The sequence below is a fragment of the Pogoniulus pusillus genome, chromosome 10, assembly GCF_015220805.1.
Source record: "Pogoniulus pusillus isolate bPogPus1 chromosome 10, bPogPus1.pri, whole genome shotgun sequence".
Classification (NCBI taxonomy): Eukaryota; Metazoa; Chordata; class Aves; order Piciformes; family Lybiidae; genus Pogoniulus; species Pogoniulus pusillus.
In genome coordinates this window covers 36,240,907-36,265,551 of record NC_087273.1, presented here as the reverse complement: position 1 = coordinate 36,265,551, position 24,645 = coordinate 36,240,907, and the positions used below count along the sequence as shown (strand labels likewise).

The following is a 24,645-nucleotide window of genomic DNA, read 5'->3' as shown; positions in this document are numbered from 1 at the left end:
GGGCGGGGCCGCCTGTGGGTGTGGCCGGGGCGGGCCGCCGCCGGGGAGCAGGCATCCAGAGTGGGGCGTGGCTCTGGGGCGTCCCTCGGGCGCATGGGAAACGGAAGCTGCAGCGTCATGACGCCAGACGTCGCGGCAGGGGCGGCAGCAGCGCGGGGCGGCGGCTGCGGCGGGCCGGCGGACGCGGCGGGCCCGGGCCATGGCGCACCGTTACCTGCTGCTGGCGCGGGGCAGCTGCCGGCGCCGGGGGCTGCCTGGCGTCCTGCTGCAGCAGCTGCTCTGCGGGAGGGGCCTGCTGGGGGCGAGGCCCTGCCTGGCACAGGTGAGGGGTAGGGCGCGGGCCCAGCCGGCCGCTTCCCACCTTGACGGCCGTGAGCGCGATGGGGGGGGAGGAGGAGGGTCTCGGTTGTCATACTGACGCGTGGAACCGTTCCACTGCCGTCCGAAACCCGCTGGCCGGGACAGAGGGCTCCTCGGTATTTCCTGCGGCCTTCTCCACCTCGTCTTCGTCTCCTTCGGCGGAGGTTGAAGGTGCCTGCTTGGCTCCTGCCCTTCCGGGCGGCGGGAAACGAGGGTCAGTGCATGAATGTATCTTGAGGCCGGAGCAGCAGCAGCCAGGCGGTGTGCGGGAACACCCGCTGCTTCTTCGCCTGCCGGAGTCCCCCAGGGAGAACTGTTCTTGGAGGAGGAGGCGGCACCTGAGAGCTGCTGGTGTCGCCGCACCCGCCCGTGTTGCCCGGTTCCCAGCGAGTATGCGGTCAAGTGATATGTTCCACTTATTTCAGAAGTACCTGCGTTGCCTTTGCTGGGTGGTGATGATTCACAGTAGGTGGGTTCATGGCTGTCTGCACGTAGTGCCGGGCTTGTGGACTGAAGAATTTGTTGAGGAGGTTGAGGTGTCACTGACTGTGACAGTAACGTGGTGAAAAAGAGAGAGCAAGTGGTGGGTCGTCTGCGTTTTGGGCTGGCATGGTGTGGGAGTGATAGGGATTGCAACCTGCTGTTGTAGTATCCACTCATCATAATGGCTGGATGTTCATTCTTGTACAGTGGCTTCAACTGTTTTACTCTTGTTTTACTTTTTACCCTGACATCTCAGAAGAATGACAGGTTAGTGCTTGGAGAAAGGGAGGTGGAATCAGTCTGATTTAGGTTGGATGAGACCTTAAAGATCATCTAGCCCATGGACAAGGACACCTTCCACTAGACCAGGCTGATCAAGGCCCGGCCCAATTTGGCTTTGAGCACCTCCTGGAGTGGAGCCTTCACATCTGCTTTGGACAACCTGATCCAGTTCTTCACCTTCCTTGTGGGATTAAATATTTTTCTAATATTTAACCTAAATCTTCCCTGTTTCATTTTAAAATGGTTATCCCTTATCATATCACTAGAATCCATGATAGAGGCCCTCCTCCCATTTCTTGTAGGCCCTCTGTAAGTACTGAAGTGCCACGTAAGATCTCCCCAGAGTCTTCTCCAGGCTAAGCAACCACAACTCTCTCAGCTTTTCATAGCAGAGATGTTCCAGCCCTCTGATCATGACTGTCCTCTGGACCCATTTGAGCATGCCTTTCTTATGTTTGGGTCCCCAGAGTTGGACAGAAAAGTCTCTCAAGGCGCTCGATTTCTTCATCTTGTGCAGGGTGGTTAATCTTCCTGTAGCATACAGTGGAGCACAATTGCACCTTTACAATTAAGAAGATTGTTAATAGGATAATGAGAATTATCAGATGAGTCTACTTAAGGTTGTTAGTAAGTTAGACCTAAGTATAGATGTATGTTTGTTTTTAGTAATGAATTTATGAGTTTGGTCAGAGATGAACATCACTACAACAACAAACAAACCAGCAGTACTTCTTCTCTACCAGGAAGCCAATTCCTGTTTCTGTCAATAAAAAATTAATGAGTTTTTATTTGAAGTAGAACACAGGAGCTGTAGGCAGCAGAACAAGGAACTTTGTTTTCGTATTAGCTACTATTTTTTGAATTATTATTTTTGTATTTGGAAAAAAAATAGCAACTTAAGATTTAAATTGGATTTCTTTACCTGCTTTTTGGCCCAACCCCCCCAAAAATGCTGTTGGGTGATGTTTTGGTAACTGTTAGGTAATTAAGACTTTTGCCTTAATTTCTTTTGATCTGGAGCTGTAAACTTGCTCAGAGAGGTTGTGAATGGCACATTCCTGCAAGTGTTCAAGGTTGAGTTGAATGGGGCTTTGAGCAGCTTGGTCTAGTGGAAGATGTCCTTGCCCATGACACAAGCGTTGGAATTAGATGATCTTTAATGTCCCTTCCAAACCAAATCATTGAATGATTCTACGAATTCATGGATTCTTAGTCTTTTGCTTTCATAACTGAGCAAGTGGAGTTTCTGTTCTTGCTTTGTGTAGCCTCAGTTAAAAAAAAAAATTACCATTTTTTTTGTCAAGTCAGGAGTTCTGCTCATTCAAAATTAGTTTATTTAATAGTAGGTTTGTGGAGAAACCATTTCTTTGTTGTTCCAGATCTTGGCTTTATGTTGTACTTTGGAGCAATAACATTTCCTGGGTTGTATTAACTGTAAAGCTTTATGTACTGTGCTTATCTTGAACCCCAATTTTAGAAAAGGCCCTCTTTTCTTTTTAGGAAAGTGAAAAAAAAAAAAAGTGTGGGGGTAGTGGTGTATTTTTTTCATTGTCTTTTATGACAGTTCTTTCATCTTTAAATGAAGCTGCAGAGAATTTCCTGGTGCACAGCCCAAACCAGCATACAGTCACGATGTGCTTTGTTTGCTTTCTCCTATTCAGGCTGGGAGTGTGCTTGTATCAGCTGAGCTTGTTCTGGCATTCCCCTTGCCAGCCAGCCCAGGCAGGGCCAGGTTCTATATCATGACCAGTGTGAACAGTTTTCCTGGTTTTGATTTACAAAGGGGAAAATAAAACCAAACCCAAAGCGAAGCAGTTGATGTCAGCGTAGTGAGGATCTAACTACTTTTGCATTTGGGGAAATGCTGTGGTGAAAGGAAGCTGCATGTTGCAGTAGATTGACTCACATGCACCTTTTGGTAGCATCAAACATGCTGAATGTCTCAGGAAATCAATTGTTCTCTTGTCTCAGAACAACTTTAAACAACTCAGCTCTCTGCATATTAACTTGACAGATGACTGTGCATTTGTTTGTGGACTTTGGGATCTGTAGAGACAATCCAGCAACAAACCAGTTCTGTTATTCCAGTCTGCCCCAGAGCTCTATCTGCTTATACTTTGTTCTGTCCTTCAAGCTCTGCTTCTCTTCCCCTTCCAACCCATTTAAACTATACCTTAATTCTTTACTAAGCCCAATGCAGGTCTCACTGTGTCAGGTAGTTGGATTTGGTTTGCTTAAACTTTTCAGCTTGAGCAGTTGCCTCATTTTACCTGGAGTAAAGGTTTCTGAATATTCCAGGCTCTTTACAAATAGAAGTACTGTGAGCTTGTGGAATAAGTAGCTCCACTTTTTTGGTGTTGGAGGAGACCAGTGGCATAGAGGAGAAGCTGCTATTGCTAGCTTTGAGTTTCACCTGTTGCTACAATGTTCACTGCTTGTTTGCATTTGAGCTCCAGATAGGTTGGTCTGTAGGAAGCTCTTTTTATTTTATTCCCCACACAAATGCATCCCACTTGTTCTAAAGCTTCTTCTAGGAGCTTGGATGCAGTTGCTCACATTGGAGCTTAAACTGTATTGAACTAGAAGCTCTTCTCTGGATTAGCTGCTCTTCAGTCTCTCTGCACTGCTTGTGGTTCTCGTGCTTAATGAAAACATCTCCATGGAATTTCAGTCTTTGGAAGACAGACAGTGGCACTGAACAGTGATTAGACTCAGCAGCCTAAGACTTCTTAGCTCAGTCTGTGACAAAAACAACGATATTCTGGTGTTCCTCTTGGTTCCAGCAGGTGGAACTCAGTGGCTGCTTGAAATAAGTCTAAGGTATTTCATCATTTAATGAGGGATAGAGGGCAAAGCTCCCAGGCAGAAGAGACTCTCCTTGGATGAGTCACAATTCAGTTAATGATATATCAGCATTCCTAGGGTAATTTTGGCATGCAATTTAGTATCCTACATGTTTCTTGAATATGCAAGAAGAGGTTTTTGTCTACAGCCATTATAACTTGACTATAATAAAATGCTGTGGAGGTGCTACCGTTGAACTTGATTTCACCAGTGTAGGTCTAGAGGTGGATGTTTGCTTTCATACATGGATAACTTGTATCACAGTATCACCAAGGTTGGAAGAGGCCTCACAGATCATCAAGTCCAACCCTTTACCACAGAGCTCAAGGCTAGACCATGGCACCAAGTGCCACGTCCAACCTTGCCTTGAACAGCCCCAGGGACGGCGACTCCACCACCTCCCCGGGCAGCCCATTCCAGTGTCCAATGACTCTCTCAGTGAAGAACTTTCTCCTCACCTCCAGCCTAAATTTCCCCTGGCGTAGCTTGAGGCTGTGTCCTCTTGTTCTGGTGCTGGCCACCTGAGAGAAGAGAGCAACCTCCTGTCTACAACCACCCCTCAGGTAGTTGTAGACAGCAATAAGGTCACCCCTGAGCCTCCTCTTCTCCAGGCTAAACAATCCCAGCTCCCTCAGCCTCTCCTCATAGGGCTTGTGCTTGAGGCCTCTCACCAGCCTCGTTGCTCTTCTCTGTCATGTTTTTAGGACCTGCTGCTTTCTGGGGTTTGGTTTGTTGGTTTATTTTACTGTTTCTCTGACTTTTGAGTTAAATCACAGAATTAGAGAATGGTTTGGGTTGGAAGTGACCTTTAAAGGTCATCTAGTCAAACCCCCTTGCACAGAACAGAGACATCTTCAGGTAGCTCAGAGCCCTGTTCAACCTGACCTTGAACGTTTCCCATAGTGGGGCTTCTACCACCTCCCTGGCAGTCTGGGCCAGGGTTTTATTACTCTCAGCATGAAAAAATATTTCTTCTCTCTAGTCTTGATCTCTTTCAGTTTAAAACTATCACCTCTTCTCCTGTCACAACAGGCCCTGCTGAAATATCTGTCCCCATCTTATAGGCTCCCTTTAAGTAGTGAAAGGCTGCAGTAATGTCTCCCTGGAGCCTTCTCCAGTCTGAACAATGCCAGCTCTCTCTGCTTATCCCTGTAGCAGAGCTGCATAATGCTCTGATAATTTTGTGGCCTACTCTGGACCCACTCCAGCAGTCCCTACTCTTCTTGTGCTGATGGCTCCAGAGCTGAACACAGCTCTCTAGGTGAGGTCTCGGCAGAGCCCTGTCCACACTTCATTTGGTGTAGGCCAGGATGCAATAACTTCTAATCCAAAAGAACAAGGGGAGACTGAGCATATATGTGGGGCAGAAACAGCCTTTGGGGGAAAGTTGGAAGTGCTGTGAAAGCTTAGGAAGGGGATAAATGGGGATTTTTTTACTCCTCCTTGAAGAAAAGTGGTTTGCTTTCTCTGTGATTAAATTGTGGTTGAGTCTGGTTTTAATTATTCAGTTATACCAAAAATTTTCTTAAGAATTAGTGATTGAAAATATTTATACATCCTTCATTGCACTTAAGTGGTGAATAGCAGTAAACAATTAGAATAATTGTTATTCTAATTGTTAGAAAAGGCCTTTAAGATCATCAAGTCCAACCATTATCTAACTACCAAGTCTGGTGCTAAACTATGTCACTCAGCACCAGATCGCTGCATCTAAGGATATGAGGATTCAACTGTTGCCCTGGGAGGTTATTCCAGTGCTTGAGAACCCTTTCAGTGAAGATGTTTGTTCTAATATCCAACCTAAATCACTGCTGCATGTCCAAAGAAGGGTGATGGAGCTAGTGAAGGGTCTAGAGAACAGGTCTTTTGAGGAGCAAGCTGAGGAAATGGGTTGTTCAGTCTGGAGAAGAGGAGACTGAGGCAAGACTTTCTTGCTCTCACAACTCCCTGAAAAGAGATTGTAGCAAGGTGGGATTTGGTCTGTTCTCCCCAGTAGAAAGTGACAAGATGAGAGGAAATGGCCTCAAGTTGTGATGGGGAGGTTTAAGTTGGACTTCAGGATTTTTTCTTCCCTGAGATGGTTGCTAAGATGCTTAGAGAAGAGGAGCCTACATCCCTAGAGGGATTTAAAAGCTCAGTGTAGTGGGTAAGGGACATGGTTTAGCAGCAGACTTGACGGTGTTGGGTTAATGTTTGGACTCAGTCTTAAAGGTCTTTTCCAGCCTAAACAACTCTGTGACTCGTGTTCATGGCTTATAGTGTTTCCTGCTTGACTTTTACACACAGACAAAACATTCTTTACTAGAAGAGAGGCTCTGCTTTTAACAGAGTAAGATTTTACCTTACTATAGAAATTACCTGTTTGACTTTTCCATTGCTGTCTTACACTCTGGTCCACAGTATGTTGTAATGTCTGACTTGCTGCAGTTCAGGACAACCAGAGTTTTTTGGGGCACCTTCTCATTGTTTTATGTTTGGTTTTCTCTCTTTCAGCTCCGTGAAGAAGTTAGTACTGGAGTTACTACTGATAGAAGTACTGTCGTGGCGAGTGTCATTGCTGCTTGCAGAAGGCTTTTCTCTCAACCTCCCAAAGGTGAGTCTGACTTTGATCAGGCAGGCTGAATTCTTTGCTGAGGACTCTGTGTGCTGGGTTTCTTGTCTGTGGGGAAGTTAAATTCATGTAGTAATCAGCCATTAATCTTGGGATGGAACATTGATTCATGAGGTTTCTAGGAGCTGTTAAAGAACGATGGTGGTTTGCTCAGCTTCACGCTAGGCCATGCAATGTTCTGTTGAACTGAGCTTGCCTGTCTCTGGTTTAAAGCAGAGCTTTGCTTTAGGTTAAGTGCATTTGATATTATCTTGTCAACAGCAGTAGATTGTTTTATTGGAACCTGGTAGAGCTCTTCAACAAAAAGACAAGAGCAAAACTGTTCTTGCGATCTGTGTTGTTACCTTCTGTGTTGTTATATAGCCTGAACTGGAGACAAGAGAATTGTAATGGCAGAATTGTAAACCAAAGAACAGTTACAAACTCTCCTACTCTTTCTTAATAGGATTTGAAAAGTATTTTCCCAATGGGAAGAAAGCTAATGGAGCTAAAGGTGCAGCTGGAGAAGCAAAAGGTAGAAAACCCTGCTTGATTTCAGTTCTTTTTGTGGGATTGTGTATTCACTAGACTGGATTTTAGCCTGGCATTGTGGGGTTGGGTTTGGGGGACCTATTCAGGGAAGATGTTTCTGTACCAGACTAGTTCAGAAGTGCTAATTGATAAAGTAATTGATTAGTAAGCACTAATTTACTTTCATATTGTGTGTATCTTCTGTAATAATGTTTATTTTCTCTTATGCTTCTGTTGAAATGCTATCCTTAGAGTCTTGTTTTTCCATGTCCTGTTAGTTGACCTTAGTCATGCCTTTGGATATTGTGTGTATGATTCTCAGCCTTTCCTAGACCAGGCTAAACCACTCTTCTTTTGTATGGAATGACCAGGATTGTCTTTCTGGATGAGAATCAAGCTACTTAGACCAACCCTCTAGCCTGCTGCTTGAGAGAGTAGTTAGTGGTGGCAGTGCTAGAACAAGCCCATCTTTACAGGGAGCAGGGTGAGGCTGGAAATTATTAGCTGTAAGAGCTACTCATTGCATCAGCCATCTGTACAAGACATCTTCCAAGGAGAAGGAGGGGCAGCCACCCAGTGGTGCTCTTATGACACCAGTGTCAGCACTTTTCCTTGCACTAGGCCTAGTCTGGTAAAATCTAGCATCGTCACGCCTAGATGCCCAACCTACCAGGCTCTCAAAAGAGCTGGGCTTGCAGGGAGCACAAACTAATACTGTGCTCTATCTTGTCCTCTTCATGTGGACGTGACATTATACTACACCATGCAGGCACCTCGTGAGTTGGATGAGTAGAGGAATGACTAAGATGGACTTCTCAGCTGCAGTTGGCTGTTGCTGTTGCTGTGCTTGTCTCTAGAATATTAAAAAGGATACCAACTTGTGACATCAATAAACTCTGAGCTTTACCATGACCATAGTATACCTGGAGGGGTGAATTATGGGAGAAGATGTTAATTGGAGCCAGACTCAGTTTAAAAGGACATTGATTCTCCCTCTCCCAGCCTTCAACAAAAAGCTTAAAATAGCTTTGCACAGGTTTTGGGTTAATGCAGGGGAAGTAAATTTTGTGCAGTCTCTGTAACAGGTTTCAGTTATGTCTGGGACTTTTTTTTCCCCCCATTCTTAGTGTCCAAGTGTCATCAGTTAGACAATTGACAGACCTTTCTTTTGATCATAACTGTATGAGATGGGTGCCACTTAATGGACTATATATCTGTTCTTCTATGACTTAGTTAATTGGAAGGGTTAGGTGATAGTTTGGACTCGATCTGAGAGATCTTTTCCAACCTGGTTAATTCTGTGATTGTCACTTTCTCCTAATTCTTAGATCATTGCCAGTTAGTTCAATTTCCAGGAACTGTTTCATTTTAGAAATGATAAAAAGTAATGTGGGGTTGGTATAGGATGTAAAGATGTCTTGTCTTGTTTGTTTTACTTCTGTTAGAAGCAAAGGAAGCTAGTGCTCGACAGCCTAGTGGAACTAGCAGTGGAGGAGGTGGCAGTGGTGGAAAAAAAGGTGGCAAGAAAGAAGAAACTAACTGGTGGACCAGATTACAGAAGGTCTTGACTTTAAAATACCTCTATGGTTCTAACTGTCTTGTCCCTGTGAACTAACCTGGTGTGGTCTTTGCATTTTAGAGTCATATTCTGACTCTTTAAGTCTCCTGCGCTTCCTGTTTCATTCTGACTGCTTTGGTTATACTTTCAAAGGCATCCAATGCTACTTCAGGAGTGTTAAAGGGTTTTTGAGTTGTGTGAAAACAGTTACTAGTAGTCAGTATTCTTGTAGTAGGGTCTCAGACCTTTAAAGACTTCATATTTTGTTTCAGAATGTCAGTTTGTAAAACTTGCTGCCTAAATATGAGTTAAATGTAGTTTGCTGGTAGAAGTTCTTAACAGAATGCTTCTTTTCAGAATGAATTTTTTTAATTCTCATTATCTGTAGCACAGATGATGGCATCTGGCAGTGCCCAGAATACAGAGAATTATTTTTCTTAGTGGGCATAATTTTTTTTCCCCCTCATTCTTGGGTTTTTCCTGGTCTTCCTATTCCTTTATTTTTGTAGGTCTTGCATGTAGGCCTGGAAGGCAGGGAAAATGGTTGTAGGATTGAGACAGAACAGATGGCAGAACTTTTTATACAAGTACTTCATAGAGCAAAATTGTTCAATTACTATTTGTAGAACACTTGAGAAGCTTTCTGCCAGAGCTGCAATTCCTCGGGAGTTCGTTAAATGCTTTTATACAACCAAACACAGCTTTGTTTGACATTTTCTGTGGTAACCTTGAGGGCAGGGAATAGAAGTCACAAATAGATACCTCTTTATTATGTTCTTCCCATATTACAGACTCTAACTGCATCCTCTTTTCTCTCTCCTTTTGCTAGGGTGACATTCCATGGGATGTCAGGGAGTTCCGGATGTATGTAGTGGGAAGTTCTTTCTTCTGGACAATGGTTGTATATTACTTCTTCTTCAGGGTGCCTGGAAGAGAAATCACCTGGAAAGACTTTGTCAATAACTACCTTTCTAAAGGAGTGGTGAGTAGTGAGGGGAACCCACTTGGAAAATACAATGTGCTGAAGATGTTTGTTTCTGCATCCCTGCTTGTCATTGAACCATGTAGGCTGGAAAGGACCTTTATGGTTGAGTCCAACCATTAACCCCGCACTGCCAGGTCCACTGCTAAGCCATGTCCCTCAGCACCACATCTGCACTTCTGTGATGACTCCACCACTGCTCTGAGCAGCCTGTTCCAGGGCTAGCCAGTCCTTTCAGGGAAGAACTTTTCCCAGTACTCAACCTAAACCTCCTCTCATGCAACTCAAAAGACCTTTCCTCTCCTTGTGTCACTTGCTATTTGAGAGAAGACATAAACCCCCACCTCACTACAACCTCTTTTCAGGTAGTTGTATACAGCAAGAAGGTCTCCCCTTTTCTCCAGATTAAATAATCCCACTTCCCTCAGTTCCCTCCAGGAGTTATGTTTATATACATATGTCTGTGGAGTGAGAACTGTCCCAGGAGTAACTTCTGAAGGAAAAGGGGTAAGCTTTCACCTCAGTCAGTCCCTTTAACCTGTTGGTGTGGATGACTGTAGGAAGTTTTGTCAGTTCAAGACAGCAGAGGGAATGGACAGCTCGGAACAGAATCTCTTTGTTGGGTGGTTTGTGTTGATGCTGTTTTGAAGGGGCAGCACAATCACAGTCCCTCAGTATACAGTCTTATAGTGCAGATGGTCTGATGGCTTGAGCAAATGTGTGAGCTGTCATCAGAAGAAAGTTGTTTCTAATCTCAGACACTTCCATAAGCCCATGTCAAGGATAAAGAAGTTTTCTCATTGTTTTGTGCTATAAATCAATTCTTCAGGGAATCTGAGAAGTAGCAGTGTGAACAGAAAGGTGGAGATGGGGAATCAAAGAATTCCTTCCAAGGACAGTAAATTGGCATAATGGTGTTGTAAAAGAACATTTGTTGTTGTTTTATCCTTCCTTATTTCTTCTTTCCTTGTGAAGCAACTGCTGAAGTAATCAAATTTTATCATATGTGTCCTATCTCTCTGTAGAACTTGGCAGCTTTCCACACTTGGGAGTCATAGGTTGGTGATTGCCCTGAAGTTCAGGAGATTGAGTGTCTTACACAGACCTTTCCCACTTCAGGAGCCACTAGTTCTTGGCTCTGTTACTTCCCTGTTTGTAGCTTTGCCTGCAGGTTAGGAAAGCACTGGCTTTCTTCCCCTAGGTTTCAGACCTGGGACTCTGTGTTAACAGCATGCTCCCTACCCTCCATCACTTTGGTAAGGTGCTAAACAAGTTCTGTCCTACCGTTCTTTGTCTCACTGATCTCTGCAGCACTGCTCTGTCTGCTTCTCCCCTTGTGCCTACACTAGCTTGCAGTCCTGCTCTTTGTTTACAATTATGTGTGTGCATCTTGTGAGAACACCTGACTGATGACGTTTGTCATGAAGCAGTAGGACACTACCTGAGTAAAACAATTAGTTCAGCTGTCATAGCCAATGAAACCTGATCCCTTGTTGCAGAAAAGTAATGTGGAAGTGGGTTGTTGCACAAAACCAGATCTCTTGGGCCTTTGTAGGATGTACTCTGGATATTTGGAGGGAGCTACAGATGCTGTTGGGTGCTGTAGTGGTAGCCAGTAAACAGGGAGAAGACACAAGCACTCCTGGGGTTGTGTGCTTCTCAAAACTTGAGTGGCTTAGCTTGTGTTTTGTTTCAGTTCTGCCAGAAATGGCCACACGTAGTGAGTTCAGGGACACAACCTTGCAAGCCTCAAAATGGTTCAGGCCCAATGTGTAGAACCATTGCTAGCTTTGCATTCTTCACAGATGTGGAAACCAGTTATTTGATGGAAAGAGAGGAAAAAAGATGGAAAGAAGAATTAGTTGCTTTCTGAAGGGACCCTGTAAAATTTAAGAAACTGACAAATTGAGGTATCTTTTGCCAAAAAAAGCTAAATAGTATGTGTATCTTTTAAATCTGCACTTCAGTCCCTGGTGGTAGTTTATATGATATCTGTTACCTCAAGCTAAATTCTTCACTACCCAATGTTAATCTTTATAATATGGTAGCACAGAAAGCCTTTTATGTTAAAGAGAACTATGGTAAGAGCAAAGTTTTCCCTCACTCTTTTCAATTCACTTCATTTTGGCAGCTGCTGCAGGAATTTGGAGTCATGTCATCTGTTGCTTTTGGTGTTTGACCATTCAAATAATATTGTGTGACTATTTCACTGTACCTGTGATTTGAGCTGAGATGTTCCTACAGTCTGCACTACCATGTGCCAGTATTCCTTGCTTACCAATTACGTACACAATTCTTTGTGCCATTCCTAATGGCAAACTCCATGTCGTGGAGCCATCCTGATCCACAACATGAGTTTTGTTCTCCTTACTGGGAAACAGAACAGGTTGATATTTGGTAGATGTAGCTTTTGGCAGTGATGGAGGTGCAGTGGTTGTACGTGCCACACATGTGAACAGATTTTGTTCTTCCCCCCTCCAGGTGGACAGACTCGAAGTGGTGAACAAGCGCTTTGTGAGAGTGATCTTTGTCTCTGGACAGTCCCCTCATGAATGGGTAAAGGCTTTTAGTACATTAGATGCTAGAAACAGCAAAGTGATAATTGTTTAGGTCAAGTTTGATGCAGAAAACTAGGTCTAGAGCATCAGTAATACTCTCAAATATCTTTTCTACCTTACTGTACATTATCCTATGCCGTAGGATAATGCCTGTTTCTCTTTATCAAGTGTTTTGCCACAAATATCTTAAAGCTGTGGCAAGTTGTTCTTTTTAAGCACCATGCTCTTAGTACAAATGCACAAACAGGAAGAGGGAAAAATTGCTGAAGGGTCTGTATTTCTAACTGCTGTTTTCAATGTGCTCCAGAAACCCCTAGACTTAAGCACACTTATTGTTGGATCTTTATTGTTCCAGGCTGCTTTTAGCCAGTTACTTGTAAAACAAAAAGAGAAGCTTTGTCAGGTTACCTCTTCCTGCATGATACTGACTTTCTGAAACCAGGTCTGCAAGTCCCTCTGGGCTAAAGTGAAATCTGCAGCAATTAGTCCATCAGTGGGTTTCAGTGTGACTTATTTGTACACCTACTCTTTAGCCCACTTACCATCAGCTGCCTTAGTTTCTCAATCACTCAATACTTAGGAGTAATCCTTTCTTCTCTTTTTTTTTTTCCCTCTGTTATTTGATTGTTTGGGTGGAGCTTTGTTTTGTTTGGGGGGCCTCAGTTTTGGGGTGTTTTTTCCAATACTTGAGTAAGTCATGGTGCAAAAATGGAGAAGTTCTTGAAAAACTGAATGCAGTGCTGTCTGAAAGTAATGTCTGGAATTTGTCATACACCAGGGAAATAAAAGTTCAGGCAGTCCTAGGAAGACAGTGAGCTTTAAAGCTAGTATAGACTCCAAAAGCATAGAATTGCCCTTCTTACCTAGAAATGCTGAAACCTTCGGGTGAAACCCTAAGTTGTGTGGCTGCTGTGATTGCCAGTTCAGTGCTCTGTGTTGTTCTGACTACATAGCTGCCTTCTGAAGATCTGTTTATGTACTCCCTCCATTTATTCATGGAGGAAGAAGTCAGGATTTCAGTCTACTCAAAGTGCCCCCAAACTGTTGGGTGTATGATTTCTGTCAAAGCTACGACAGATACATTCAGGTTGGTAGGCCTTAGATTTGTCTTAAATCAGCTGCACACCTGACAGGGTAGCTTGAATCATAGAATCAACCCGGTTGGAAGAGACCTCCAAGATCATCCAGTCCAACCTATCACTCAGCCCTGTCCAGTCAACTAGACCATGGCACTAAGTGCCTCATCCAGGCTTTTATTCAACACCTCCAGGGACGGTGATTCCACCACCTCCCTGGGCAGCCCATTCCAATGGGAAATCACTCTCTCTGTGAAGAACTTCCTCCTAACATCCAGCCTAGACCTCCCCTGGCACAACTTGAGACTGTGTCCCCTTGTTCTGTTGCTGGTTGCCTGGGAGAAGAGACCAACCCCCACCTGGCTACAGCCTCCCTTCAGGTAGTTGTAGACAGCAATGAGATCACCCCTGAGCCTCTTCTCCAAGCTAAACAACCCCAGCTCCCTCAGCCTCTCCTCACAGGGTTTGTAGGGTTTGTGTGTTAAAACTCCATTTTGGTCTGAATCCATTTTGAGGATTGGCTGTGTACATGTTAGAGGCTGGCTTGTAATGAAGCTGGAGTAAGATAGAGCACGTTGTGGTGATCTCTGCTTTTTCTTATAGCAGTACGTCTGGTTTAATATTGGTAGTGTGGACACCTTTGAGCGGAATCTTGAAACTGTGCAGCAAGATCTGGGCATAGAAGTGGAGAACAGATTGCCTGTCGTCTACTCAACCGAGAGTGATGGGTAAGAAGCTGCATTAAAGACCTCTTTTGATTTAAGAAATGGTTGTGTTTACTGTGGAAAATCTGAGTTGTAAGACCTCAGACCTCGCTAGGTGGCACTGTTACCAGAAAAACAATTCTCTTGGTTTCTGAATGTTGAATGTAAGAGGAGCTGTTCAGTACTTTGTCTGCAGAAATCCGTATTCTCTTGCCCTAAATAGAGATTCTTGTTACCTATATGTTTCTCTTTACTGTTAGTCCTTCCTTTATTTAAGCCCTTCCTCCAAACAACTTGGACTAAAGCGGGAGTCAGCAAGACACAGCTGTTAAGCTCTGGAGATGGCAGTCATGCAGACTTGTTGACTAGATAAAATATGGCACAGAGCTACAAAACGTCAGCTGAGATGCAAAGTGCACCAATTTCTGTCCATAAGTTCAGTAGAAGTCAAATTGCATGGCCTTGCAAAATGGCAAGAAAGTGATGCTGAAATGAATTATGAAATTGTTTAGTTCAGAGAAGACCTCTAAAATCACCAGGTCCAACTGCTGACTCAACACTGGCAAGTCTGCTGCTAAACCATGTCCTTAAGCACCACATCCACAAGTCCTTTATATCCCTTCAGGGATGGTGACTCCACCTCGTCCCTGGCCAACCTGTTCTAGGAGAAGTTTCGTCTGATATGCAACCTAAATGTCCTGTGGTGCAATCTGGGGCCATCTCCTCTCCTCCTGTCACTTGTTACTTTGCAGAAGAGATGGACGCCCACCTCACTACAACCTCCTTTCAGGTAGTTGTAGAGAGTCAGAAGGTTTCCCCTCAGCCTCCTCTTCTCCAGACTAAACAATCCCAGTTCCCTCAGCCTCTAGAAAGAGTTATTTCCCAGATCCTTCACCAGTTTCGTTGCCCTTCTCTGGACCTCCTCTAGCACCTCAATGTCTTTATTTTAGTGAGGGCCCCAAAACTGAAGCCTATATTAGAGGTGTGGCCCCAGCAGTGCCAAGTACTAGGGGACTACAGCTTCCCTAGTCCTGCTGGTCACACTATTACTGATACAGTCCAGGTGCTGTTGGCCTTATTCAGCCAGCTGGTGACCAACGCATCGAGGCCTTTTTCTGCTGGGTAACTTTTCAGCCACTCTGTCCCAGGCCTGGAGCATTGCATGGGGTTGTTGTGACCCAAGTGCAGGACCTAGCAGTTGGCCCTGTTCAGTGTCATACAGTTGGCCTTGGCCTATTGATCTGGCCTGTCAGGTCCCTTTGTAGAGCCTTCAGAGTAATCAAATGAAAAAACAAACTCAAAGGCAAACAAGCAAAGAAATTGCAACAGTAAACAAAAAGCCTGAAGCCATTAGGGAGGGAAGTAGAGACTTTGAAAGAAGAACAAATAAAGATTTAAGACAGTCGTTTGCATAAATCAGTGCTGTGAATTTACCTCTGAGGGGTGCAGAAAGTGAGCTGTTGACTAGGTAATGCAGTTTTCTCCTGTAAAAACCATCAACATCACTTGCTGCTGTGTTTGGTTTAAAACCAGACCAAGAAATAACAGAACAACCCCCAGACCTGTCACTTGTTGAACACTAGGTGTAGAAATGTGTTACCCTCTAAGATTATCAATCTACATTTTCCAAGGGTTGTGAGGGAAGGAGGGATGGGCAAGTTAAAATAAATTCCAGCTCTTCATTTGGTTGTAGCTGTTAGAGGTTTTTGGACTAGTTTGACTTCTGTAATGCAGAATATTTTCTTTTGTTGTTCTCAAATGTCTTTCTTAATCTGAACAACTTGCACCAATGTAAACTTTACAAGTTCATGGAATATTTGGCCTGAATTTGTTCAGGGTTGCTTATGATGGAACAAACCTTTTGTACCTGTGCAGTAATGGATTTCTGTAATATAGGTGGGTTTTTTGCTTTATTTGGCTTCTCTCCACAGATCATTTCTCCTGAGCTTGCTGCCTACCATTCTGATTATTGGTTCCTTGTTGTACACGTTAAGAAGAGGTCCTGCAGGCCTGGGCCGAGCAGGGCGCGGAATGGGTGGACTGTTCAGCGTGGGTGAAACCACAGCCAAAGTCCTTAAGGATGAAATAGATGTCAAATTCAAAGATGTAGCTGGCTGTGAGGAGGCCAAATTAGAGATAATGGAGTTTGTTAACTTTCTGAAAAATCCCAAACAATATGAAGATCTAGGAGCAAAAATTCCAAAGGTAAGGAGAAGATGGCTTAGCAGGCTTGATTCTTTTGTTAGGCCTTAGTAATCTGAGCTGAACTGGGGGTGTTGACATGGCAATGTTTTCCAGCTTCTTTCTTGTCACAGTCAGAGAACAAACGGGCATTAAGTGCCGTTAATAGGGATGTAGTGCCAGAAGATTTACATCATAGCTACACAGAGAGGTTGTAGGGTCTCCTTCTCTGGAGACTTTCCAGACCCATCTGGATTCATTCCTGTGCAACCTGAGCTAGATTCTGTGATCCTGCTCTGGCAGGGGGGTTGGACTCAATGACCTATGGAGGTCCTTTCCAACTCCTAACACCCTGAGATCATCTGTTCACAGTGGGTCAGAGATGATACATAGCATGTGTGTGTGTGCACCACTGCCTTTGTGTGTAACCATTGCAGAGTTGCCATCTGGCTTTGTTGTCGTGGGAGCCCATCTGATGACATACCTTGGTTATTGTCAGTCAAAGAAATCTAAGACAGTGTGGCAATGTTGTCACTTTTTTTCTTTCCTTCCTTTTGCTGGTTTAAATGAGACTAAAATCTTCAGTTTTGTTTTCAAGCATGGTTTTGACTGTGGTAGAAGAGCCAAGGAACACAAAATTGTAACATGCAGATCTTTAAGGTGTTTCATAAGGTTGTGGTGTGTTTTCTTCATGAGGAAAATAGACCTGTTTCTCTTGCAGGGGGCAATCCTGACAGGTCCTCCAGGTACTGGGAAAACACTCCTAGCCAAAGCTACAGCTGGAGAAGCTAATGTACCATTCATCACAGTCAACGGCTCCGAGTTCTTGGAGATGTTTGTTGGTGTGGGTCCAGCTCGAGTAAGTCTTTGGCTTTGCTCTTTTGTTTCAGTATTGGTTGTTGAATGGTTGTTGTCAAGTTTTGGGAGGCAAACAGTTTGCCTATAGCCAGGGTTTCTTCATCTGTGCAGGTTAGAAGTGATGCCAGATGCTTGTGCAAACCCAGGTATCAGAGATGCACCTTTTATTAATGTAGCAAATGCAGTTTGGTGTCTGGTTGCAGGTCATTGAGACCTTAAGGGTTTAGCTCCTTGCAGTATCTTAGGAAGCAAAAACTGAATTCCAAGCTCTGCTCTGAAGTAAATGTACTTACTGTCTGCATCAGAAATAAGTAGCTTCTTTGACTACTGCTGTAAGAATATCACATAATCACAGAAACATCCAGGCTGGAAAAGGCCCTCAGGATCAACAAGTCAAACCAATAACCCTACTCTACAAGATTGACCTTAAGCCATATACCTAAACACCATATTCAAACGACCCTTAAACACATCCAGGACCCAACCACTTCCTTGGGCAGCTCATGTCTCCTCCTGCTCTAAATCATTTCTATTCCTTTGAAGAACTGTATTCTCTTTGTAGTGTCAGACTCTTAGATAAATGGTTGTCTGAGACACACAGATGACTTTCTGGTTGAAATAGGAGTCCAGGGGTCACAGAGCTAATGATTGATTTCTGGAGATCAGATGGTTTAAATAAGCAAATATCTTGTCTAAAATTGTTTGGGGTTTTGTGCTCTTTTGCCTTGGGCTTATTCAAAACGTGAAATAGGGGATGTTAACTCTGTTCCAGTGCATTCTTTTTTCTTGAATTGTTTGGATTTTTAAAAAAATTATAACCACATTTTAAACATTCAGTTTTAAATCTTCTCCTGTCTGGCAAGAAAGGACACTTTATTCCACTGGGAAGTGTTACATCAAGTCATTGATAGTATTTTACAAGTGAGGCAGGTAACAGAAAAGAAGTCCTCATCATGTCCAGAATTTATACTGCATTTCCAATAGCTCTTACCTTTACCACACTCCAACTAACATATCTTAAGCTTTAAAAAGCTTACTGCAAGGTGACATACTTCTGGAAGACAAAGTCTTGTTGCACATTCTGTTAACATATTAAGTGTGCCATGGTGTTAACTTGTCTTTAAAAACTTCATTCTACCAGCATGAAATGGAGGTGCTTTAGGGTCTTGATTTGAATTTGGAATTTGACAGGGAATAGCTCTTACATGGTTTTTGTCTTCTGAAAATTCACAGGAAAACTCATGTTGAGTAAGTTCTGTAAAGCCATGGAAAGGGAAGAGGCATGGTGGGGGGACACATGCAGGTAGCCACAGAGCCTAGAATTGAGAATAACTGAAGCTATTCAGAAAATTAAAAGCAGAAGCTAGTGGGGAGTGGAGTGTTCCATAAAGATGCAATAACAGATTGGAAATGCATAAGGATAACTGGCAAGAATAACTGCTCTGGTACTCAAACCAGACTGTCAGTAGCTGTCAATACATACCTGAAACACTCCAGAACAAAGTGACTTAACCTTACCCTGCCAGTCTATGCAGATCAGCCTTCTCTTCTTCAGGCTGAACAGCCCCAGCTCTCAGCCTGTCACCACAGGGGAGATGCTCCAGCCCTCTGATCATCCTTGTGGTCTCCTCTGGACCCTCTCTGACAGTTCCATGTCATTTTCATGTTGGGGCTTCAGAGCTGAACACAGGATATTTCTGGATATACAACCTTGTATATCCTGGTGAGGTTGGATCTCTGTCTCTTCCCAGCCAAAAGACAGTTCACTTTGAGCATCTGACACTTTCTCCTCGTGTTTTATTTACTGTATTTTTTTCTCAGATTCTGTTTGCAAATCAAGGTGACTTTGTGCACTAGAACATGCTGCCCAAAACTCACATCTCTTCACATCTGCTGTATGGTGTTTGTCATCAGAGAAGTCTTCTCTAATTGCAGCTCTTAACATGCATAGCAGTAAAGATCTGAGCTGCATGTAATTCCCACTTGGGTCAAAATTCCTCTCTAATTTTTGATTTCCTGTTTGCTCCAGTTCAATTCCTTAGTTGCAGATCTGTTAACTCACTGAACTGGCTTTAATTAGGTTCCTCAGATGTGTTTGCCAGCAGAGTAGCACTGGAATGTTACATCTGCAAACAAATCACTCTGTGCTGTAGCTAATACTGTAGGATTTGATAGGTAATAGCTCAATTTACCTGAAAGTAAAAATTCTTTTCTGCTTAGGTCTTTGGCATTTTTCCAGACTTGTAGAAGTTAATTTAGCTTCCAAACAAATATTTAAAGGTGAATTAATTGAGGTGAGCCCATATTATGGAAAGAAGGGATGACTGAGAGTCAGTATTTATAACAGCATAGTCAGAGTACCAGGCTAAGTGCCTGGTAGGAGCTACATCACCCTATTCCAACTGTTCTTCTCTGGGTATGAAGAACTGCTGTGTGGTATCATGGCCATTCACATTCCAGTCCTGTGCATTAAAGGGATTGAAAGAGAAATCTTACTTTAAATCCCTGAATTTTGGAGGCTTTTAGAGCTGAAGCAGAAGATCTATATCAGTGACACAGAAAAAGTGGCTAATTTTTTAAGGCTTTAAGTTGTTGAGTATTCTTAATTTATAGATAGCAGAAGTCAACCAGTGAGCCTTTGTATTGGTAGTTCTTGCTGAGCAGTGGCTACAGAGTAACTTGCCATTGGCTTTGAGAGCAAACTGGGGGCTTCAGAATACTTTTTAACAAACATTGTCAGTTACAGTGACACAAACCCATCTGATACATACTCTTTTCTCCTCTTAAGGTCAGAGACTTATTTGCTCTTGCTCGTAAAAATGCCCCATGCATTCTCTTCATCGATGAAATAGATGCAGTAGGAAGGAAGAGAGGAAGGGGCAACTTTGGAGGACAAAGTGAACAAGAGAACACACTCAATCAGCTTCTAGTAGAAATGGATGGTAAGTACTTCTAGCATTACATTGGTTAACCCCTAAGTGTATTAGTTCTTTCCTTATGCTTGCTGTTACAATCTGTTAACTAAGATTTGGATTCTAGCTTACATGTAAGTGCAGAGTGTGTTTCCTTGCTTCCTAAAATGAGGAATGGAAGACTTGTTTTGCTGAAATTGATTCAGAATGAAGAACCATCATTCTGCATCTGCTAAGTGTTGTCAAACTGGAATAGGACAAAAGAAGTCTTTGCATAAGACCCGTCTGTCTATAAAGCAAACCAGCTAGCCACACTGGTTCTGCAGTGAATCTGTTGCTGCATCCTAAAGCAGGGTTTGATATAGCACTTGTCCTGGCTTTAAGAAACTGAGATGTCTTAAACCATAGAGCACAGACCCCCAGAGGCTAGAGAGGTCCAGTAGGTGGAACAGAAAGTGTAATCTTTTGTTCATTCCCAGAATGCCTCCATCTCTGGCACAAGCTGTCCAGTGCCTTTCTCTTCCCTTCTCCCTTCCTGGTGTGGGCTCCCTTATATTTTGCTTTGCAGGGGAGTGGGGTTTTGAGTGACCTGGCTCACCCTGGAGCTGGCAAGCAGAATTTGTAGCTGCCTCACTCAGATATGGGGGGGCAGAGATGTATGGTTGAGGGGGGGTTTTGGCCTGGTTTGGAGGGAAGTTATAGAAAGCTTTGCTTGATGAGGTTCTGTGGTAGGCCCAGAGTGGGGAACTGGGCAGGGATTGTCTATGGACTTGTGTCTCTTGTATGTTTTTATACTGTTTTATGTAGTTTAGCCTTCTAATTCTTTCCAATCCTGTGTGGATCATTTCCTTTACTCCTCTTGGAAGGCATAAAGAACATCTGTCTTTGCTCCCTAAACCCAAAACAACACTTCAGAAAGCAGAGCCTAAGGCCATTTTTGTGTGGAAAAGATGCCTAATCAACAGAAGTATTTTCAGCTGTAAGATCACTTGTTTAGACTGTGAGTTCTTATGGCCCTGTCTTTTGTTTTTATCATGGGAACTCTATTTACACATATTTTTCTCTTGGTTACATTTCTTCAACAGGGTTTAACACGACCACAAATGTAGTCATCCTGGCAGGTACTAACAGGCCAGATATTTTAGACCCTGCTCTGATGAGGCCAGGCCGCTTTGACAGACAGATTTACATTGGTAAGTTTTACCTGCACCGCTGTTTGCTTCAGCATTTGCAGAGCCACTGATGCTGCTGCAGCTATTTACATGTGTAACTTCCTCACACACATTCAGTTAGAATATGTCTGTGTGAAAACAAAAACTGTACTCTTTAATCTTATAGGCCCCCCAGACATAAAAGGAAGAGCATCTATTTTCAAAGTTCACCTTAGACCTCTGAAGTTAGACACTGTCTTAAATAAAGATGACCTAGCAAGAAAACTTGCATCACTAACGCCTGGTTTCTCTGGTAAGTGACTCCTCATGCCACTGTTCTTCTGCATTGCTCTGTCAGCTGTAGGTACTTAGTACCCTGCTCCTCCTGGTTTTCTTGTAGTGTGATTGGACAAGTGGGAATAGATAGGATGAGAGGGAATGGATTGAAGTTCAAGGTGGGTAGATTTAGACTGAATATCAGGAAGAAGCTTTTTCAGCTTAAAGGCATCCCCCCTCATCCTATTACAATAAGCCCTTGTGAAAATTCCCTCCCCAGCTTTCTTGTAGTTCCCCTTCAGGTGCTGGAAGGCCATTATAAAGTCTCCCCAAAGCCTTCTCTTCTCCGGGCTGAACAACCCCAACTCCCACAGCCTGTCAACACAGGAGAGGTGTTCCAGCTCTCTGATCATTTTTGTGGCCCTGCTCTGGACCTGCTGTGTTGTGGGCTCCAGAACTGGCTGCAGTGCTCCATGTGGGGTCTCAGGAGAGCAGAGTAGATTGGAAGAATCACTTCCCTCATCGTGCTGATCACAGTTCTTTTGATGTAGCCCAACACATGGCTGCCTTCTGGGCTGCAGTGACCATTGCTGGCTCATGTTGAGTTTCTCATCAGCCAGCACCCCCAAGTCCTCCTGCTCTCAAGTTCAAGTTAGTAGAATTACTGCAAATAATGTTAACAAGAAATGGATGGCTTGAAACAAGTATTGGGCAGGGATGTCCTCTGAAGAATACACCAAGGGCTGGGCTGTACTGGATCCACATGTAGGAATTCTAATCTGTGAAGTCTAAGTATTGTCTGTTGTAGGCAACTTATGGAAGGTAGCATAAATCAGGTACTTTGTTGACAAGAAGCTCTTGGCAGCTGTCTGCCTAAAAAGAGCCAAATCCTAAAGCCTGTAACAGTAGTATGTGCATTCAAATATCACTTAAATAATTATGCCATGCCTAATGAACTAATCCAGAGACAATTACCTTTAAGCTCTGGGAGAATCTATAGCAAACCATGTCTAGAATGAGGTACCTTTATGCTAGACCAAGAGAAAATAGGGGAAATGATCAGTCATTCATGCCTCCTTTGCTTTTAGGTGCTGATATTGCTAATGTCTGTAATGAAGCTGCATTAATTGCTGCAAGGCATCTCTCAGATGCTATCAACCAAAAGCACTTTGAGCAAGCCATTGAAAGAGTTATTGGAGGTGAGTCTCATCAGTCACTTCCCAAAAACTGCAATGTGAGAGGTGACTTCTGTGTTTATATGAGAAGACATTGCCTCTTTCTCTTGTTCTTCAAGGTTGTATTTTTTACCTCTCCTAAACACACTGGAGAAGTAGAGAAGTATCCTGTCTATTGCTGACTTCTATAATGGAGAAAGGGGCAGGGAGAGAAGTCTCATCTCTTTCTGCTCTCTTAAAAACAGCAAAAAGAGCAGCTGTTGGGATTTAGCAGTGCTTTTAACTGCAGTCAGCCTGGAACAGTCTAGAAAACTCTGATTTTTAAAGTGGAAATGTTTTATTTAAACACTTGAAGGATTTATATTGAAATGAAATTGAGTTACAGGGAAACCTAGCAGATAGGCATCTCTAAACTTCCAAGTTTGAGGCTTGTCAGGTTTTTAAACCTTTTCAATGGAATGTGTTTGAGTTATCTAAGAATTTGCTCACTGCCTTTTGGAATGAGGTCAGGGATTTTAGTGGAGAAATATGCCTGAAACTGTTAATCAAATTTATTTTGGTAAAGGTTTGGAAAAGAAGACTCAAGTACTGCAACCAGAGGAGAAAAAGACAGTAGCATATCATGAGGCAGGACATGCAGTTGCAGGATGGTTTTTGGAACATGCTGACCCACTCTTAAAGGTAAAGGAAACTCACTTGAACTAGCAGTGCAACGGTTGCAGGGACAACATCTTTCTCTTCACTCCCCCTCAGTGTTGAGAGGGTGTTAAAATACATAATCTTGCAAAGGATGGTGTAAGTCTGTGTGGTTTTGAGTACCTTTTTTTCATTCACTTCTTAGATTTCTTAATTTCTAACTCAGCTGTTACAGGATTTGTACTGTAAGTGTCCTTGGAAAGTGAAGAGGACCTGATCTTCTCATGAATCTGCCTGCCTTGATAGCTGCTTCTTCTCTGAGGCTTTTAATAGGTGATTTGTCTTACCAGGTTATGCAGGTAGATGCCTCTACAGGAATATAACTCTAAAAATTATCTTCCGGAGGCTGATTTCAGTTTTTAATTTGCTTGACAAGTCGAAGGGAAAGGAAGAAGCAGCAGAACCTCCCAGATTTGCTTTAACATTCGCTTTTGGTTGTGTTCTTAGTCTCATCTGACTTCCAAGCTTAAAATTCATCTTGCACCATTTCTTTGCCAGAAGGAAGGACTCTAAACATGGAAACTTCTCGAGCTAAGGAGAATACCAGAGACAAAGAAATGCTCTGTTACAGAATGCTTGAAGCCAAATCCATAACTGTGGAAGCAATGTGGCTTTCCTAACCATACAGTCTTAGGAAAAGATAGGACAGTAGGATTACCTTTCTTTTCCAGATATTTTAGTAGTTGTTACCTCAGCCTAGAGCTAACCAGGGCTTTGAAGGGATAAATCACAAATCAAAACCAAAAATGGAAATAAAATGAAATGTCAAGAACCAGTACTGTGTAGGTCGTGGTATTCAAATTAAGCCAAACCAAACAATGCTTGATGGCTCTTACCACTATCAGGTTCTAACAGTCTGGTAACAATTTTGATTGCAGGTATCTATTATCCCACGTGGTAAAGGCCTGGGTTATGCTCAGTATTTACCCAAAGAGCAGTATCTTTATACCAAAGAGCAGCTACTGGACAGAATGTGCATGACCCTGGGAGGACGTGTGTCTGAGCAAATCTTCTTTGGAAGGATTACAACTGGTGCCCAAGATGACTTGAAGAAGGTGACCCAGAGTGCATATGCTCAGGTATGTGCCTAAGGGAGCCCTTTTTTTTCCCCCTTATTTTTTCTTTCTTTGCTACCTAACACTGATATTTTGAAGGGGTAGAATTTGATCAGGTATTTCCCTCAAAAGCCTAGTTTCAGAAAATAAACCTGCTGCTGTTGTATAGGGATGCTGATGACTCAAGTATTTTATTCTAGCCTTAGAGCAAGAGTCCATGCAGTAGTCTTTGATTATCCTACATCTTTTTGGTTGACGACCAGCAGTGTGTCCAGGTGGTCAAGAAAGCAAACAGCATCCTGGCCTCTACAAGAAATAGACAAGCAGGACCAGGCAGAGATTGTCACCCTGTACTCAGTGCTGGTGAGACCAC

At 43.3% G+C, this 24,645-nt stretch overlaps 1 protein-coding gene across 3 annotated transcripts in view; it reads left to right on the top strand.

Moving 5' to 3' along the window:
* The first annotated feature begins 162 nt into the window (after nucleotides 1-162).
* Nucleotides 163-24,645, top strand: part of AFG3L2 (AFG3 like matrix AAA peptidase subunit 2) — a 29,461-nt gene continuing 4,978 nt past the window's right edge. Inside the window, exons 1-15 of one of the 3 annotated variants that reach the window (XM_064150251.1) lie at nucleotides 163-322; nucleotides 6,463-6,562; nucleotides 7,026-7,094; nucleotides 8,539-8,651; nucleotides 9,478-9,630; nucleotides 12,112-12,186; nucleotides 13,868-13,992; nucleotides 15,900-16,173; nucleotides 16,871-17,008; nucleotides 19,796-19,949; nucleotides 21,005-21,112; nucleotides 21,258-21,383; nucleotides 22,435-22,545; nucleotides 23,087-23,202; nucleotides 24,096-24,296. In XM_064150251.1, the coding sequence (XP_064006321.1) occupies nucleotides 200-322; nucleotides 6,463-6,562; nucleotides 7,026-7,094; nucleotides 8,539-8,651; nucleotides 9,478-9,630; nucleotides 12,112-12,186; nucleotides 13,868-13,992; nucleotides 15,900-16,173; nucleotides 16,871-17,008; nucleotides 19,796-19,949; nucleotides 21,005-21,112; nucleotides 21,258-21,383; nucleotides 22,435-22,545; nucleotides 23,087-23,202; nucleotides 24,096-24,296 (1,986 nt within the window). In that variant the 5' untranslated portion in view covers nucleotides 163-199. Of the gene's footprint in view, nucleotides 323-6,462; nucleotides 6,563-7,025; nucleotides 7,095-8,535; nucleotides 8,652-9,477; nucleotides 9,631-12,111; nucleotides 12,187-13,867; nucleotides 13,993-15,899; nucleotides 16,174-16,870; nucleotides 17,009-19,795; nucleotides 19,950-21,004; nucleotides 21,113-21,257; nucleotides 21,384-22,434; nucleotides 22,546-23,086; nucleotides 23,203-24,095; nucleotides 24,297-24,645 lie in introns of all 3 variants that reach the window. The other 2 variants (XM_064150249.1, XM_064150248.1) reach the window with 2 other exon arrangements.